Genomic DNA, 15,873 nt, shown 5'->3' with positions numbered 1-15,873 from the left:
GTGATGCTCCCACAGCAGCAGGGAGACAGCGTGAAAACACTTCTCCCACTCTGGCACATCCAAATGACTTGAAAGCTCTCATTTTTTTCTGTTTTAAAGGAAAAAAGAAGGGGGGAAAAGTGGCTAGATAAAGCTTAATTTGCACTCAAGAGCCTGGTCCTGGGCTAAGGTCTGTAGGCAGTGGCACTAAGGAACCCAAAGAGTTATGTCTGACCCCAAATGCTGTGTGTAGCTCTGCAGGACATTGCACAGTTTGTAAGGTGTGTTCAAACTCTTGTTGCCATAAGCTGGCAAAATACTACTTTCACCAGCGAGATGCAGTGTCTGTGGCTGACTGATCCAGTAGGTCTTAAACACTCATTGTTACTTATATAACTTAAAGAATCTCTAACTTCAACTTGAAGGAAGGGCATCAGAAAAGTGACTTGCTTTTATTTTAATATTGATTTCTTTATTTTTCTAGGGTTATAGATGATGAAATTGAGGCCAATTTTGAAGAGGTATATCTTACTTAGTTTTATATGGAGATAATTTTGTCGTAAGCAAGTGTGGTTAGAGTGCCTGTCCCCTGTGCCGAACAATGTTTTTCTATAGGCATTATCAAGAGCTGTTGTCCCACTTTGGAAACAGATCTTTCAATATCCACAGCTCAATGTCTGGCAAATTGAGACATTAGGAGCAATAATGGAAACATGTGTTGTCCTTTGTCCAGAATGGTGAGCTTGGGCTTCCCAGGTAGAGGAGGTCGGTTATTCTTTGCAGTTACCTGGAGCCATGGAAAATTCTCTTTGCTCTCCAGGATTGCAGGAGTGCAGCCCTTTAGCCATAGGGGTGTGTTTGCATGCAAAGTCGTTTCCGTAAGTATGTAGTGGCTTGCTATATGTTTAGTCTTGCTGGAGATGTTTCACCTGCTAATGCATCTACCACTCAGTGTGATTTCTCTTTTTTCCTTTTTTCTTTTTTTTTTTTTTTCCGAAGAAGAGAACTTATCTTTTGCTTTTTTGTCTTCAAATGAAGACAACTAGTCCAACACTAGTAGCAGCAGCAACAGTGAAGTTCTGAGCTTGACTGTGATTTTTTTTTAATAAAATAAAGAATTGTAAAAAGTTTTTCATAGTAAAAGTCATTGCGTAAGTTGTTAATTCCTGCACTGTTTCCAACACTAGCATTTTGAGGCACCCCTGAAAATAAAACACTAAAATCAAAGTAAAAGCACTCTGTATATTCAACTTTGCCATTTAAGTTGTGTTTTACTAGGGGTAAGGAAATGCATTACATCCTTCTTGGGCAGAAAAGTTCTTCCTTTCCATATTCTCTCTTTTCCTCTTCTAGACCGAGATCAGTGAAGATGATATTGAACCCAGCTTTAAAAAGCTTTTTGGACAGCTAGCAGGAAGTGTGAGTATTGTTTAGTTAAGGACTTAATAGTAATATGGATGAGTGAGTAAGGAGGCGCCTACCTCAGGATGGAGTTTAATTCCAGTGCAGAGTCAGATCTTGGGCATGTGCATAACTGTGCATGCAAAAATCTGTGTAGTTACCTGTCCGCTTATACCTGGCCAAAAAAAAATCCCTGCTCTCTTTGAATCACAGACTTGACTTTTATCTCTGTGCAGGTCCCTAATTCTGTCCTTCAGGCATTTGGTGCAGGTGTATGGGTGTTTCTGAGGGATGATGAAGGCTGGTCTCACCTGCCTGAGGGCTCAGGCAGACCCCACATCCCAGCCTGCTAACACACACAGAAGGGCTGTGCTACTGGGATTTGGTAGTGCTACTGGGAATGGATGGTGGGGAGAGCTTACCGCTTGCATTTCCATCCAAGCGAAATTTGAACTCAAAGAAATGTTTAAACTTGGCCAACTCGCTCAAAGGAGCAGGAGGCTGCTTAGGAGATGGCCTCTGCTGTTCACAGTGAAAAAAAATTATTTTCTTCTTTTCTGCAGGATGCGGAGATCTCTGCCTTTGAACTGCGCAACATCTTGAATAAAGTCCTAGCTAAACGTAAGTACCTTCCTCAAACTGCATCTTCAGCTGGCCACCAGAACGTTTCCAGCATGGCCATGAGAGAACAGAGTACGCCACCGACCTTGGCAGAGTCAAACTCCTGGCCTCTGCCTCAGGCCTGCTGCTTGGCTCTCTGTGTGGACATGCAATCTTTGCTCCTCCAGAGGGCTGCGAAAATGCTGAGGCTGTGCCTGCACTGAAGGTGTGTTTCACAGTATGTGTGCTTTAGTATGGTAGGTACAGTGCCTTTTATCCAAGGATCTGCTGTCAGAAAGATGGATGGATTTGATTATAATGCTTGGTGATAATCAAAAGAAGGCATTGCTGCTACTTTAGTATTGAACCACTCAGGACTGAAACAGTAGTAGGAGGAGAAACTTCAAAATTCTGGGCTGCTTTTTGTGTGAAGTGATTCAGAGCTTGGCTTTGCATTATTTTCCTTTCCATTCAACAGCACTCAAGAAATAAGTGCTTGGAGAAATAAGTTTCTTTAATTTCCAAAGTGAAATCTTAGCCAGAACTGTGCTGTATGTCTGCGTGCACTAGCCAGCTAGCAATGGTGTATTGCTGGTTACCAAGCTTGATTTTATGTTCTTCTCTTGTGTGAAGCTACCTGCTGCTGACTGCCATAGGTCAGAAGTCCACATTGTCCACCAAAGTCCACCCTTGTCATTGCAAGCAGACAAGAGCAGAAAAGCTTTCTCTTTCTCTTGCTTCTGTATCACACCTACAAACTAGACTAACTGGGCTGGTTGCTTGGGGGAGCACCACAGCTAACTTTCACCCCAAGCCTTTTTGTCACCTGCAAAGGAAGCCGCCAATGGGCAACAAACAGGAGGAGCTGGAAGCCATTATGCAGCAGGATAGCTATGACTTAGTCATCCTCACAGAAACATGGTGGGATGACTCTCATGACTGGAGTGCTGGAAGGTGGGGATTCAGAACAGAATAAACACCCATAATCCAGGAGGAAGCAGTTAACAACCTGCTACGCCCCCTGGATGCTCGCAAGTCTATGGAACTGGATGGGATCCACTCAAGAGCACTGAGGGAGCTGGTGGAGTAGCTTGCCAAGTCACTCCCCACCATTTATTAGCAGTCCTGGTTAACAGGGGAGGTGCCAGATGACTGGACACCTTCCAGTGTGATGCTCTTCTATAAGAAAGGCCGGAAGGAGGATCTGGGGAACTACAGGCCTGTCAGCCTGACCTTGATACCAGGAAAGATTATGGAGTGGTTCATCTTGAGTGTGCTCACCAGGCATGTGCAGGACAAACAGGAGATCAGGCCCAGCCACCATGGGTTCATGAGGGGCAGGTTATGCTTGACTAACCTGATCTCCTTCTATGACTAGGTGACCCGCCTAGTGGATGAGGGAAAGCCTGTGGATGCTGTCTGCATGGACTTTAGTAAAGCCTTTGTCACTGTCTCTCACAGCATTCTCCTAGAGAAGCTGGCGGCTGATAGCTTAGACAGGTGTATTCTTCACTGTGTAAAAAACTGGCTGGCTGGCCGGGCCCAGGGAGCTGTGGTGAACAGAGCTAAATCTAGTTGGTGGCCAGTCACAAGTGGTGTTTCTCAGGGCTCAGTGTTGGGGCCAGTCTTGTTTAATATCTTCATCAGTTATTTGGATGAAAGGATTGAGTGCTCCCTCAGTAAGTTCACAGATGATACCAGATTGAGTGGGACTGTTGATCTGGTTGAGGGCAAGAAGGTTCTGCAGAGGGATCTGGACAGGCTGGATCAATAGGCTGAGGTCAACTGCATGAGGTTGAACAAGGCCAAGTGCCAGGTCTTGCACTTGGGTCACAACAACCCCATGCAACAACACTGCGGACTTGGGAAGAGTGGCTGGACAGCTGCCCACTGGAAAAAGACCTGGGGGTGCTGGTCGACAGCCAGCTCAAGGTGAGCCAGCAGTGTGCCTAGGTGGCCAAGAAGGCCAATAGCATCCTGGCTGGTATCAGAAATGGTGTGGCCAGCAAGAGTTGGGAAGTAATGGTGCCCCTGTACTTGGCACTGGTGAGTCTGCACCACAAATCCTGTGTTCAGTTTTGGGTCCCTCACTACAAGAAAGGCTTTGAGGTCCTGGAGCATGCCCAAAGAAGGGCAACAAAGCTGATGAAGGGTCTGGAGCACAAGTCTTATGAGGAGCAGCTGAGGGAACTGGGGTTATTTAGGAGAAGAGGAGGCTGAGGGGAGACCTTATCACTCTCTACAACTGCCTGAAAGGAGGTTGCGGTGAGGTGGGTATTGGTCTCTTCTCCCAAGTGACAGGGAATAGGACAAGAGAAAATGGCCTGTAATTGTATCAGGGGAGGTTTAGATTGGATATTAGGAAAAAATGTCTTTACTAAAAGAGTGCTGAAGCATTGGCACAGGCTGCCCAGGGAAGTAGTGAAGTCTTCTTCCCTGGAGGTGTTCAAAAAATGTGCAAATGTGGCACTTTGGTACATGGTTTAGTAGGCAAGGTGGTGTTGGGCTGAAGGTTGGACTTGCTGGTTTTAGAGATCTTTTCCAAACTTAATGATTGTATGAATGGCACAGAAGCAAATAAGGGCTGATGTATATACACTAGTTACAGAGCTCATGAGCTATTTAGGAAGGTTGTGTGATACAGCACACAGTGATAATTCTGTCTTTTGCTCTTTCTTTACAGGCCAAGATATTAAATCTGATGGTTTTAGTATTGAGACATGCAAAATAATGGTTGACCTGTTAGATGTATCCTTTAAGGCTGTTCCTAGACAATACTCTTCTGCCTGTGCTGGAGTAGGTGAGCTGCTGCCTTTGCAGTGGCAGGTCCACACTGATGTACTAGTGACTCCTGAGGTGGAGAAGCTGGTTTTACCCTGGTTTCCCTCATAAAAAATGGTAACATGGACCATGACACATGCATTCTCCCAGGCAGTGAGGAAAGTCCATTTTCATACAGGACGATCTGCTTTGAAGTCTTCCCAGCTGCTGCTTCTTCTGGTTTAGCTGGGTACAAAGTGATGTTTGTGCTGGGAAAAAGCACCTGGCTCTCAGCATAGCGTGGATTGCCTTGACAGTAGAGTTTACATTGTGTTTCATTGCTTTGTTATCTCTCTGGTGTTGGTAAGGGCATCCTAAAACCATGAGGATTTAGCAAATAGAAAATGAGGGAAAGAAATACAGGAGCCAGAGAATATGCTGGCTTCTAGGAGCTTCTGCTCTTCAGAATAAGGGCAAAGGCATAGGGTGAAGGATTCAAGTCTAAGAATAGTTGCATTAGGCGTCTCTGTGCAGTGGGAGTTGAATTGCATAGTCAGAAAAAGGGGAAGTTACCAAAAGAGCATGATGCTCCACTATAATTTGGTGTAAAATATGGCAGTCCGCAGGGACTTCTTAGCGGGTTTTGGGATCAACGCAATGACCAGGTTCTTTTGTTAGCTGTTTGTGCAAGAACTGAAGTTCTCCAAATAGCAACCGTGGTTGTGCCTTTTCCTGTTTATAATCTAGACTTAGGACTCATGCTCCTGCAACTGCAGATGTTGAAACAATGCAGAACAAAATGGCAACATTGCAGCTGGTTTATATGTGTTTTGAAAAGATATAGAGCTGCCAAAGGAGGAGCACAAAGGGCTTGTGAACTGATCACAATTTAAATGAATCAGTCCCCTTATCGATTTAGAAAGATATCTTGGACAGCAATTGTCTATTCAACAGGATGAGCTTTTAGCAATTTTTTTTGAAGTCACAACTGCCCATGTAAGTAAACCCAGCACAAGGAGGGCAAACCTCTTTCTTCCCTCCCAAACTGCTTACCTTAACTCAAACAAGAATGATGGGAGTGGTAAACTGGGACTGAAGGAATTCCACACCCTCTGGACAAAGATTCAGAAATACCAGGTAAGACACAACCTTTTTGGCAGAATTTGCCTCATGCAATGTATACAATCACACTTCGCAAAGCAGTGACTCTCTCTTCAGCTCAGGATGCATTTGTGTCCTCAGTGCCCCCAGGTTTTTCGTCTTGGAATTGAGGGGTGGGACAGCTTCAGCCCGGGGCAAAGGGTTGAAGGAGAGGCTGCCTCTCTTTCTTGCTGACTTTCTGAACAGCTGTTGTTTTAACTCACCCCTGAATATATTTAGCCTTCCCACTTAAAAGCAAGTTTGGTGTCCCTCTTGCTGCTTTGTTAGCTATAGTGCCATTTCACATGGGCTTTCAAGGAATGCACAGGAGTCTTTATCCACTCTGACTGCTGCATTAAAAAAGATTTACTTTGCAAAGCTGCTTTTAGATGAACCAGGGGATAAGTACCTAGGCCTTCAAACCAACATTGCAAACACTCCCAGGCAGCATTTCAAAATGTTTGTCTTCTAACAAAGGCCAAAACATGCTCTGAATTATTGACAAGTTTTGACTTTGGGTTTTGTGTTCTGCAGAAAATTTACAGGGAAATTGATGTGGATCGATCTGGTACCATGAATTCATATGAGATGAGGAGAGCACTGGAAACAGCAGGTATTGATATTGGTCTGTCTCTTTCTAGGATTATATCGGTTTCAGGCTGGGTTGGTAGATGCTCAATAAATAGTCTGTATATCACTTGTAAACTGAAAAATCTTGTGCTTCCAGAGGCAGCCACTTTGTCATCCTGGGAAGAACCATGAGCTGGACCAACTGGCCATGTTCCCAGGGAAATGGGAGTACAAGTGTGAGAGCACACACAGCAGGAATAGCACACACGACCTAGTCACAAGTTAAAATTACTCCAAGTACAGAAAGGGCGTTTGGGAGTTTGAGAATTTAACTCAAAGTAACTAAATGAATTTCTAGCAGCGTGTAAGGTTGGGCGTTTTTTGCTGGTTGAAGCTTTATTTTTCTTCCTCACTGTGTTTTTTTTAAATCCTTGATACTGTATTTTTAGGGTTCAAATTGAACTGCCAGTTACATCAAATCATTGTGGCTCGTTTTGCTGATGAAGACCTCATCATTGACTTTGATAACTTTGTCCGGTGTCTAATTCGGCTGGAAACCTTGTTCAGTGAGTAGATGCTTAATAATCAGACAGACTCTGTTGCTTTGTGTTCTCAAGTCTAGTCAAGGATAAGTTACTCGGAAACCTTTCTACTAGAACCAAAGCGACTTCAAAGCCGAGCTATAAATCTGACAACCTGGCTTGCATGCTCCTCCTAGATCTAGGAATCAGCCTTTTAGGCCAGGCTGCTGAATTGGAACCACAGTCTTCCATGCTAACAACTAAATAGTGATATTGTTTTTTCTTAAAAATCAACGTAAACACTTGTAGATTGACAAATAGTCTTAATATTACAGATTGAACCATTGAAATTGTTCAGTCTTGTTCTTGCACACAAGCATGCAATGACTTTAGAGTGGCCCCTTCTGGTTTGGGTGTAGACTACTGCCAAATTTTAGAACCTGAACCACAAGGAAGGGGAAAGTTTTCCAATTAGGTCCTATATTCATATCCTTGCTCTCATCTCTTTTTACCACAGAAATGTTTAGAAAACTGGATAGTGAAAACACTGGAACAATAGAATTGAATCTTGTTAATGTAAGTTCATTTATGTCTAAAATATTTTTTTGTCTTTTTTTTGGGGGGAGAGAATGGTTTAACAGTACAGATGGTTCTGCTTATGGCTGCTTATATGTATTTATATAGTTTGTGTATTTTATAAGCAGTCTTATGAAAGGTTATCCGTTTTCTTTAAAAAAAAGTACCTGTATCGCATTGTGTCCTCTAACAAACAGGCCAGGTTACTTTACCTGATGCCACTTACTTCTTCCCTGCCTTTTCTGTCAAGACCAGGGTAAAATGTAGGTACAGTAGTGACTCATGGCATTGATTGTCTTTCTGCACTGCGTGCGCCCTGTAGTAAGGGCTAGGTTAGGAGAAAACTGTCTTCCTACCCACATTTGACTTGCTTATTACCTGAACATAACTTATTTCTGGACCTAAATGAGGAATGCACTAATCATCCAAAAAGTCTTCTGACTTAAAGGAGATATAAAATGAAATTATTCAGGAAAGATCCTAAAATTACTTCTCTAACAACAGACTTCCATCCTCATGCTAGAAATGGGAACGTGCGTATTAGCTACAGGTATTTTTACTAAACTTAACCTTGGGCCGTTTTCCTTTCTCTCTCGTTATAGTGGCTGTGCTTTACTGTCATTTGAGCAAATGATGTCAGCTCAAGCCGCCTCAAAAAGAGCAAGATCAGGTGAAGATAACCAAGCAAACACAGTAGTAGTATCCCAACAGCAATGTGCCTTAACTTATGCATGACAAATTTTGCCTGCGGCTATCAGGAGGAAAGCATCGTACTTCAACAATAGAAGACTCTGCAACCTCATTTGATGGATCTGACCATATCTAATACTATATATACACCCTGTACAAAAGCTTTAATTGAGTAACTTCTGAATATACTGCTTTACTAATATCTTTGTATTTAAGGCAGTTTACATGGCTTCTGGAAGAAAGCTCATTATAGCTTGACAGTCTGGTTTAATAAGCATGTTTTCAGTAACAGCTCCACTCCACCCTCTATCCAAAACTAGAAAGGGGATGGTATTGCTTATTTCTGAATAAGCAATGTCGAGGTGTTGAGGTAAGACATGGGTCCCTTGTGCTTTCTTTCAAGCCCCACTACTATTCCAGTTAAATATTCCTCAAAGAGTTCCAATAGCAAGTACAAGTTTGACCAATCTGGACAAGTCTTTTCCTCCTGACCATTGATGGCCTCAAGCTGTGCCAGGGAAGGTCGAGACTGGACATGAGGAAAAATTTCTTCAGCAAAAGGGTTCCCAGGAACTGCCACAGCCTGCCAGGGGGTGGTTGAGTCCCCATCGCTGGAGGTGTTTAAAAGACAGGTGGATGAAGTGCTTAGGGACATGATTTAATAGTGGAAGGGACCTCAAACGTCTTTTCCAGCCTAGGGATTCTATGATGTGCCTCTAGCAGGAGGCTTTTAGCAACCAGACTGTTCGGAGAGAAAGCCCCTGCTCACAGGCAGAATCTTGATTTCCCGTTAATCTTATTTATCTTCCTTTGAAATACAAGAAGGTATTTTAATAAAAGCAGTAGAAAAAAAGTTTCCAAGACTTGTTATTTGCACAAAGAATAAAGCACATTATTTCTTAGAGATCAATCGCCTTAGAGGAAGCATAGTCTGTTTCTGACACCAGAAGCTGTGTATGGTGCCTTTTAAAGAGGAAAAATGTCATTCTGGAGCTGACTAGGCCCTGATGCGCTGGCTGTGTGTCACTCAATGAAATGCTTGAGAGCCTGATACTTTATCTGATGCTTTAAAAAATTAATGCTTGAAAAACTAAGGGTTTCCAAGAACAGTAACTGATATTGTATACCCCATACCCAACCAATTAAAATTATGAGGCTGTGTACATGAGCAGATCGCTGCTTCCAGGAGTTCTCACTATTGCTGACTTAAGTTTACCCACCTGAGAAATTGTGTCCCCCTTCCTATGAACAACTTCTTGTACTTATTCTTGCTTTCCAAAAGCAGTAAGGACTTACCTAGCAGGAAAACATGAGGCTGAAGCAGAAGAGTTGAGTCTCTCTGTTAGTGTTCATTATCAAATGAATATTCCCAAATAGGTAGATATAAAGGATGGTTCCATGGGCAAGGCTTTATTTGGAAAATACTTGGTACAAGTTTTTTTTCTGAAGTATGGCCCTTAGCTTTTAAGGTTCACAAAGGTTATACGCAACTAACAGATTCAGCTTAATATTAAATGCAAGAAGACTGTCTTGAACAAACTGAGGAGGGGTTCAATTTAATACAAAAATTAGCTGAACGTTAGTATAATGTAGAGCAGTAGTGTCTTACTGTTAACAGTTTCAGATGGTCTAATAAAAACTTGACACTAAAATACCCAGTTAAAGATTAAGAGGAGACAAAAGTTTAATGGTATCACAGTCAAGTAAAAACAAGTAAGTTGCAAGGATTACAGAAAGTTTCTACACTTAGTTTTCAAAGTACAAAATACAATAAATACATGAGGCTCTTTGTAAAAAGAGGAATCTAAAACTACGTTGTCAGTTACAGCACGTAATATGTGGAATACATGGAATCCTAAGATGCTACAGCATTTTTAGAAGTTATTGCTTAATGGATTGGTCACATGGTTGTCAGTGTTCAGATGCACTTCGGTTTAGCTGCTTCTTCAAATGTTCTATTTCCAGCAATTAGCATTTGGGTGCTGTGCGCATACTTTTTAAATTTCTCCCATCTGGAAAAAGACTCAGGATAAACTTGGACAAAGCCAAATTGTCTGGTTCATGATGATTCCTTCAATGGCAACTTGAAAAGGTCCTTATACGTGAAAGAAAGCAGAAAGAAGTGAAATTCTTTTTTGCCATGTTTGAAGAAATCAGTGGGTTCTTGAACATAATGGCTTGTTTAGACCAAAGGCAGCAGAATGTCATTTGCTTTAAGCATTATTTCATCTTGCAGAATGCCCTCATCCATTTGCTAATGCATCAATCCTTCATTTGTTTTCAAAGCACATTCTTCATAGCTTTCAAATTACATTGTCATTGAAATAAGTCTCGTGATATTGGAACCAACACAAAAAGATTGTTTTTTCCGTAAGTCATCCATTATTAGTACTTCAAGAATCTAGCTTCTGTATTATTTCACGCCAAGCTTCTTTGTCTAGGTTTAATCCTTGGATACAGCTGAGGGCAAAATAGAAATGAGATTAAAAATTTTAGTGCTTTAAAACATTGCTTGGGGGGGGAAGAAAAGCCTCTCTTTGGTGCTACAATTCTAATGTAATAGTAGCAAAAGCACGGTTATAAAACACCCAGAGCACTAACAAATATGTTTAGCCTCCTTAGGCAAGCTTAAAAATTACTATTTCAGTACAAAAGGAAGACGTCGGAAAGCACATAATTCAATAACTTCAGCTCTACACAGATGGGTGGGCTAGGAAAAGTACGTGGCTTTGTAAGTTAAGAGACCTTTGTGTTCATAAAACAAGGAAAAATCCCGTAGTTCACAGAAGGAAACAGAGGTATTAAAGTCCATTTTGTTTTCTCTCTCTTAATGCCTATCAGCCTTTGTAAGTCTAAGCTTTGGGCAACCTGGAAACATCTGGCTGCATAAGAACCATGCAGTTGTGCTTTAGTTAGTTGATAGTGGGTAACCAGTTATATTCACTTAACTGCCTGGCAGTTCTCCCTCAAGATGCCCTCCTCTCTTCAGCCAGACTCTGGCTTTCTTCTTTTTCATGATCAGCTAATGATTAAGTCAAGACCAACAACTCCACCCACAAGGTTTATCTCAGCCTGCTATGACTTCACCACTAGCAGAGATGAAGTCAGTTACAATAGTACAATAGTGGTCAAAAGATTTTGCTTGGTATTAAGTCCATATTTTTTACCATTATCTTACTTGCATTCAGTTTTAGAGCTCTCACACAGCTTAGACAGCTAATGAGTCACTAAGAAGGGTAGAGTACTGATGCAGATAGTGCAAAAGGATAAAGCTGCTGTGATAAAAATACAACTTAATATATCAAACTACCAAACATTTACCTCTGTGCTGCATGTGGGCATGTCTTAGCCTAGATTTCAGCTGCTATATTGAAGCCTAGTAATTGCTTTTACAAATAACCACAGAATATTTTGGTAGTAGTACTAGCACATTTGAACAGACAAAAGAGCTTCACGGTTAATACTGCACTTGGGTAGTTTTCCCCAAAGGTTCTGTCCAGATTGTGTTGTGCTTAGAAGGATGAGTCATGATTCCCAGTCTAAGCTGTCTTGCCTTGTGTTTTTTATTACAGAAGTACAGATGCTACTTGTGTTTTCACACACCTGTGCCCAGGCTGAGTGCACAAGCTTATGAAGAAGTAGCCTGTGCACAATTCACACTCGGGTAGGGGAAAAAAAAGCCCTCGTTGTGCTGATGGCTGCACTCAATTAAAAAACGTTCACATTTGAAAAGGAAAAAACTGAGCAGAAATACTGCTAGGGACAATTTTACAGTACATGGTGGGGACACCTGACCTGAAAGTGATCCAGAAATGAAAAATGATTTTGTGTTAGATACAGTTGTTCTGCAACACCCAACCAGTTTAAGAGTAAGGATCATCTGCACGAGGAAGGAGGTTCAGCCTCTTTCAAGCATCATATATCAATCAGATAAAATTCACAGCAGTTAAGAGTTTCTGCCAATGCTAAAGATTATCTCCAGCAGCAGGGCAACTGAAGATGTAGAAAAAAGCCTAATAGAATTTTTCTACATGTGTCCATCTGCTGTAGTTTTCTAGCAACTCAGTCATGCAGAGAAGTATAGGGACATTAATTGAAAATATTTCTTTGTACACGGTTGCTTTTAATAAAAGAGGCAGTATAGAAGGTGATGGGGAAAGGAGAGGCTAAATTTAAGGCCTTTGACATAGGGTTAAATACTACTAAAAGAGCATAAGAGAAAAGAAAGATCTGCATTTATGTGATCCCTTTTTCTACACTAGAAAACAACTGTAGAATTTTGCAGTGTTTATCTTAAAGCTCTCTGTAAAACCATCTCGCATCACAAGGTGCACTGTGTACACCCAGACAGGGAAGGACTAGTGACTTATTCTTCAGACAAGTTCCAGTTCTTAAGGCCCTTTGTGCCAGTGCATCACTTTCTAAAATACAGGAAACCCAGTTCTGTTCACATGCACAACAAAACCTTACACACACATCATGTTCAGATAAAAGGTCGTTTTTTTCCCCCAAGATGGTGAGACAAAGTTAGTATTAGAATCTGCTATTTATAGCAGGGTGGTGATATGTGTTCTTTTACACATCCATTAATATAATCTGTGCTCAGTATCTAAACAGAGGGTGTTAACTCACTCTGCCAAGGTATTCAACTCTGCAAATGAATATATGGAAAACATCAACTCCTCCTTCTTCACTTTTGAAACTGACCCTAACCTAGGTGCATGAGAATACTGCCATGTATACTCCACATAGTGGGGTGAGGTTTTCTGACTCTAGAAATATCAAAGACTCACCCCTAGCAGGTTGCGGGGAACATAGCCTTCCTTGTCATTCAGCCGTGCCCACCACCACTCAATTTCATCTTCATCTTCCCGGCGCAGGATTGTCATGCAGTCTCCCTCTTTCATTGAGAGCTCATCATCATTCTGAGCCTCATAATCCCAGAGTCCATATATCACTCCTTTGTTCATTATCCCCATTTTCTCCTGGACTCCTGCAACATTAAAAACACAGAACAGCTCAGTAAATAGACACAAAAAAAAAAAAAAAAAAAAGAAAAAGAAAGTTGGAAAGACTGCTGTACTCTTATTGGAAAACAGTCCAGGGAAAGGAGAAAAAAAACCCACCCAAACCAACACACCTCAGTTCCTATCACACTGAGCACCTTGTTGTTATCAGCCTACTGAAAGTCACTCCTGCAACAGGTGGCATTGTGAAGTCAGTCCTTACACACAGCAGACAGATTCCTTCCATACACATGTTCCAAAAAATACAAGGTAAATCGGGAAAGGAACACCGATTGATCAAAGTTTATATTTTCGGGCTAGTGATCACACTTCCTGTAACTAAGTGATGAGCAAGAAACACTTATTTGTACTCTTAGTTCACCAGTAATCTTTTTCTGTCAAAGGGAGATAGCAATACCTACTTATGTTGACCACCATTGTCATTTTTATGCTTGAGGTGTGATTTGCCACCCACGCCACTGCATTTCAAAATTTTAAACAAAGTTGCTCCTCAGATCTATACCTGAAAGATTTGTGTGCTACCCACTGGCTGCCTTCAGTTAACTCAAACCCTTATCTCAGCAGTTCTTAATTTCTGCCGTTATTTTTTTAAGCACTGACTTGAGAAACAAATTCCACTGCTGATGTAATGTTTTTTTAAGCACTGACTTAAGAAACACATTACACTGTTACATTGCTTCTGGACCAAAGTGTTGCGGAGTCCATGCTTATGCCCTGCAGATGTTATTTAGAACTTGCTCATTTTTAACAGCTGTAGCCAAAGATGAAATGCTGTTCTTTCTGGCATGCAGTGCTCAGCTTCCAAGCAGTAAACCAGATCCAAACTTTCTCTTAGGTTATTATTCCATTTTAAAATACTGAATCCTAACGGGGTTTTTGGTTTTCTTGGTGTTGCCAGAAGCAAAGAGTTTATTGAACACTGTATTGCAAAACTTGCAGTTTCCATCTCCTACTTATTACAACCTATTGTATAGGATTCTTACCTATGTTGCTAAAGGAAGATCTGCTCAAATCAAGCTCTATTTCTGCATACTGGCTCATCATGTACAATTAAATTACTTCCACTGCATGCTTAGTTCTCCTCAGAGAAACCTTGCTTTGCATTTGGTAATATTAAAAAGTTTGGCAAAAACTGTGCTCTGCACCCACGTGGAAGGTAAGACTGAGCACTGAACATCAAAGTGGACAAAGGAGATTCACACAATGGATCTGGTCTTCTAAAAGTTTTAACAGTCACATCAGGGCAAGAGCACAAACATGCTCTTAGAGACAGTACAGGCATTAAAACTTAAAAAGCGAAAATTACCTACATATTAAGTGACAAGTCTGACGCTGCCTAAGTGGTAAAGAACTAGCAGTTTTATTTAAAACTGCCTGCACTTGTTGATGGTATTCAATATTGTGCCATTCTTTACAGCAAAAAAAAAAGTGATTAGGTGAAGCAATTGAGTACATCAATGTTTCTCACTTTACAGGCAAGTTTAGAGGGCCAGGTTGTAATGCAGTTCTGTTCTGGAAACACAGATACACATCCCAAATTTCTTTTATAGCAAGAAACAGATTTAGAACTACAGGCAACCAGAGACAGGTCTTAGCTATAGGATTAATTCCTAATGAACATATGGAAATTTGATAGCTGAACAGCCAATGTATCAAGAGATACCTTAGTTTCAGTGTTTTCAATTTGGAAAAGCTGGCAATAAGGCAAAGACTTACAGTCCTTTCAGCACCTATTGAGAAGTACCTCATAACACACATGTAAAAAAAGTCCCAAACCCAACAATATCAAGCGAGATCACCAGAAGGTGGGCCCAAAAAGCCCCACAAAGAATGTGTTTATTCATGCTGTATATAATAAAATCACGGATCTCCTCCCCACATGATCTTGTGGACTGTCTACCTGAATTTGAAGAATTACATAAACTCCTGAAGGAAATATCTCAAGACCTATTCAACATAAAGATACAATCTCTTAACTCAGAGTTAAAACCAGGAAGAAAAATTGGACAAATATTATTAGTTTCAATCTATTTCTACAATCTTCCTTGGCCGTTTGCTGTTGAGTTTGGGTAGAAAACTAAATAGAATTTTGGTTAGCCCACAGATTTCAACACTACTTAACTAGGCTTCCTCCCTTTACAGGGTAAACTATATACTTGGCACCAAAAGATACTGTTTTCAAGCTTAGTGAAGACAGTTGGACAGACTGTTTTGAAATATGCTGGCTGAGCAGCTTACAGAGACTTAGATCTTGAATGTTCCACAAAAACAAGCTGCATTACAGCTTTTTACAATGTATTACACTGCTGTCGCTCCAGCTTCTTACAGATAGCTGACCCTCCAGCTGGTAGATGTCATGTGGACAAGAAGTACATACAAAACATACAGAAAAGTAATTTAAGGCCTCATTACACACCAAATACAAAGTAAATAATTTTTAAAACTCATTGACTAACACTCATCACACCGTATGGGGAATCCATTCACTCTGTTAAAAGATAGTTTCCCTGTAATCATACTATTTGAATAAAATCTAAATTTAATATGTTATTTCTTTTTAAAAGCAAGAGAATAAGGCCAGAAAGAAAAATCAATCAAACTCAGTGCTT

At 41.1% G+C, this 15,873-nt stretch overlaps 2 protein-coding genes across 4 annotated transcripts in view; one reads left to right on the top strand and one right to left on the bottom strand.

Moving 5' to 3' along the window:
* Positions 1-9,467, top strand: part of CAPN2 (calpain 2) — a 29,482-nt gene extending 20,015 nt beyond the window's left edge. The window contains exons 13-21 of the mRNA XM_009569751.2: positions 464-500; positions 1,333-1,398; positions 1,944-2,001; positions 4,664-4,728; positions 5,809-5,877; positions 6,415-6,493; positions 6,900-7,016; positions 7,489-7,547; positions 8,150-9,467. Of these exons, the coding sequence (XP_009568046.2) occupies positions 464-500; positions 1,333-1,398; positions 1,944-2,001; positions 4,664-4,728; positions 5,809-5,877; positions 6,415-6,493; positions 6,900-7,016; positions 7,489-7,547; positions 8,150-8,173 (574 nt within the window). The 3' untranslated portion in view covers positions 8,174-9,467. The remainder of the gene's footprint in view (positions 1-463; positions 501-1,332; positions 1,399-1,943; positions 2,002-4,663; positions 4,729-5,808; positions 5,878-6,414; positions 6,494-6,899; positions 7,017-7,488; positions 7,548-8,149) is intronic.
* A 243-nt stretch (positions 9,468-9,710) lies between these two features.
* Positions 9,711-15,873, bottom strand: part of TP53BP2 (tumor protein p53 binding protein 2) — a 47,540-nt gene continuing 41,377 nt past the window's right edge. For all 3 annotated transcript variants that reach the window (XM_054063357.1, XM_054063358.1, XM_054063359.1), the window contains exons 17-18: positions 13,031-13,230; positions 9,711-10,697 (exon numbers count right to left, since the gene is read on the bottom strand). In XM_054063357.1, the coding sequence (XP_053919332.1) occupies positions 10,656-10,697; positions 13,031-13,230 (242 nt within the window). In that variant the 3' untranslated portion in view covers positions 9,711-10,655. The remainder of the gene's footprint in view (positions 10,698-13,030; positions 13,231-15,873) is intronic.

The sequence above is a fragment of the Cuculus canorus genome, chromosome 3, assembly GCF_017976375.1.
Source record: "Cuculus canorus isolate bCucCan1 chromosome 3, bCucCan1.pri, whole genome shotgun sequence".
Classification (NCBI taxonomy): Eukaryota; Metazoa; Chordata; class Aves; order Cuculiformes; family Cuculidae; genus Cuculus; species Cuculus canorus.
Note: the sequence above shows the minus strand (reverse complement) of the source record. Positions and strands in the feature narration are given on the sequence as shown.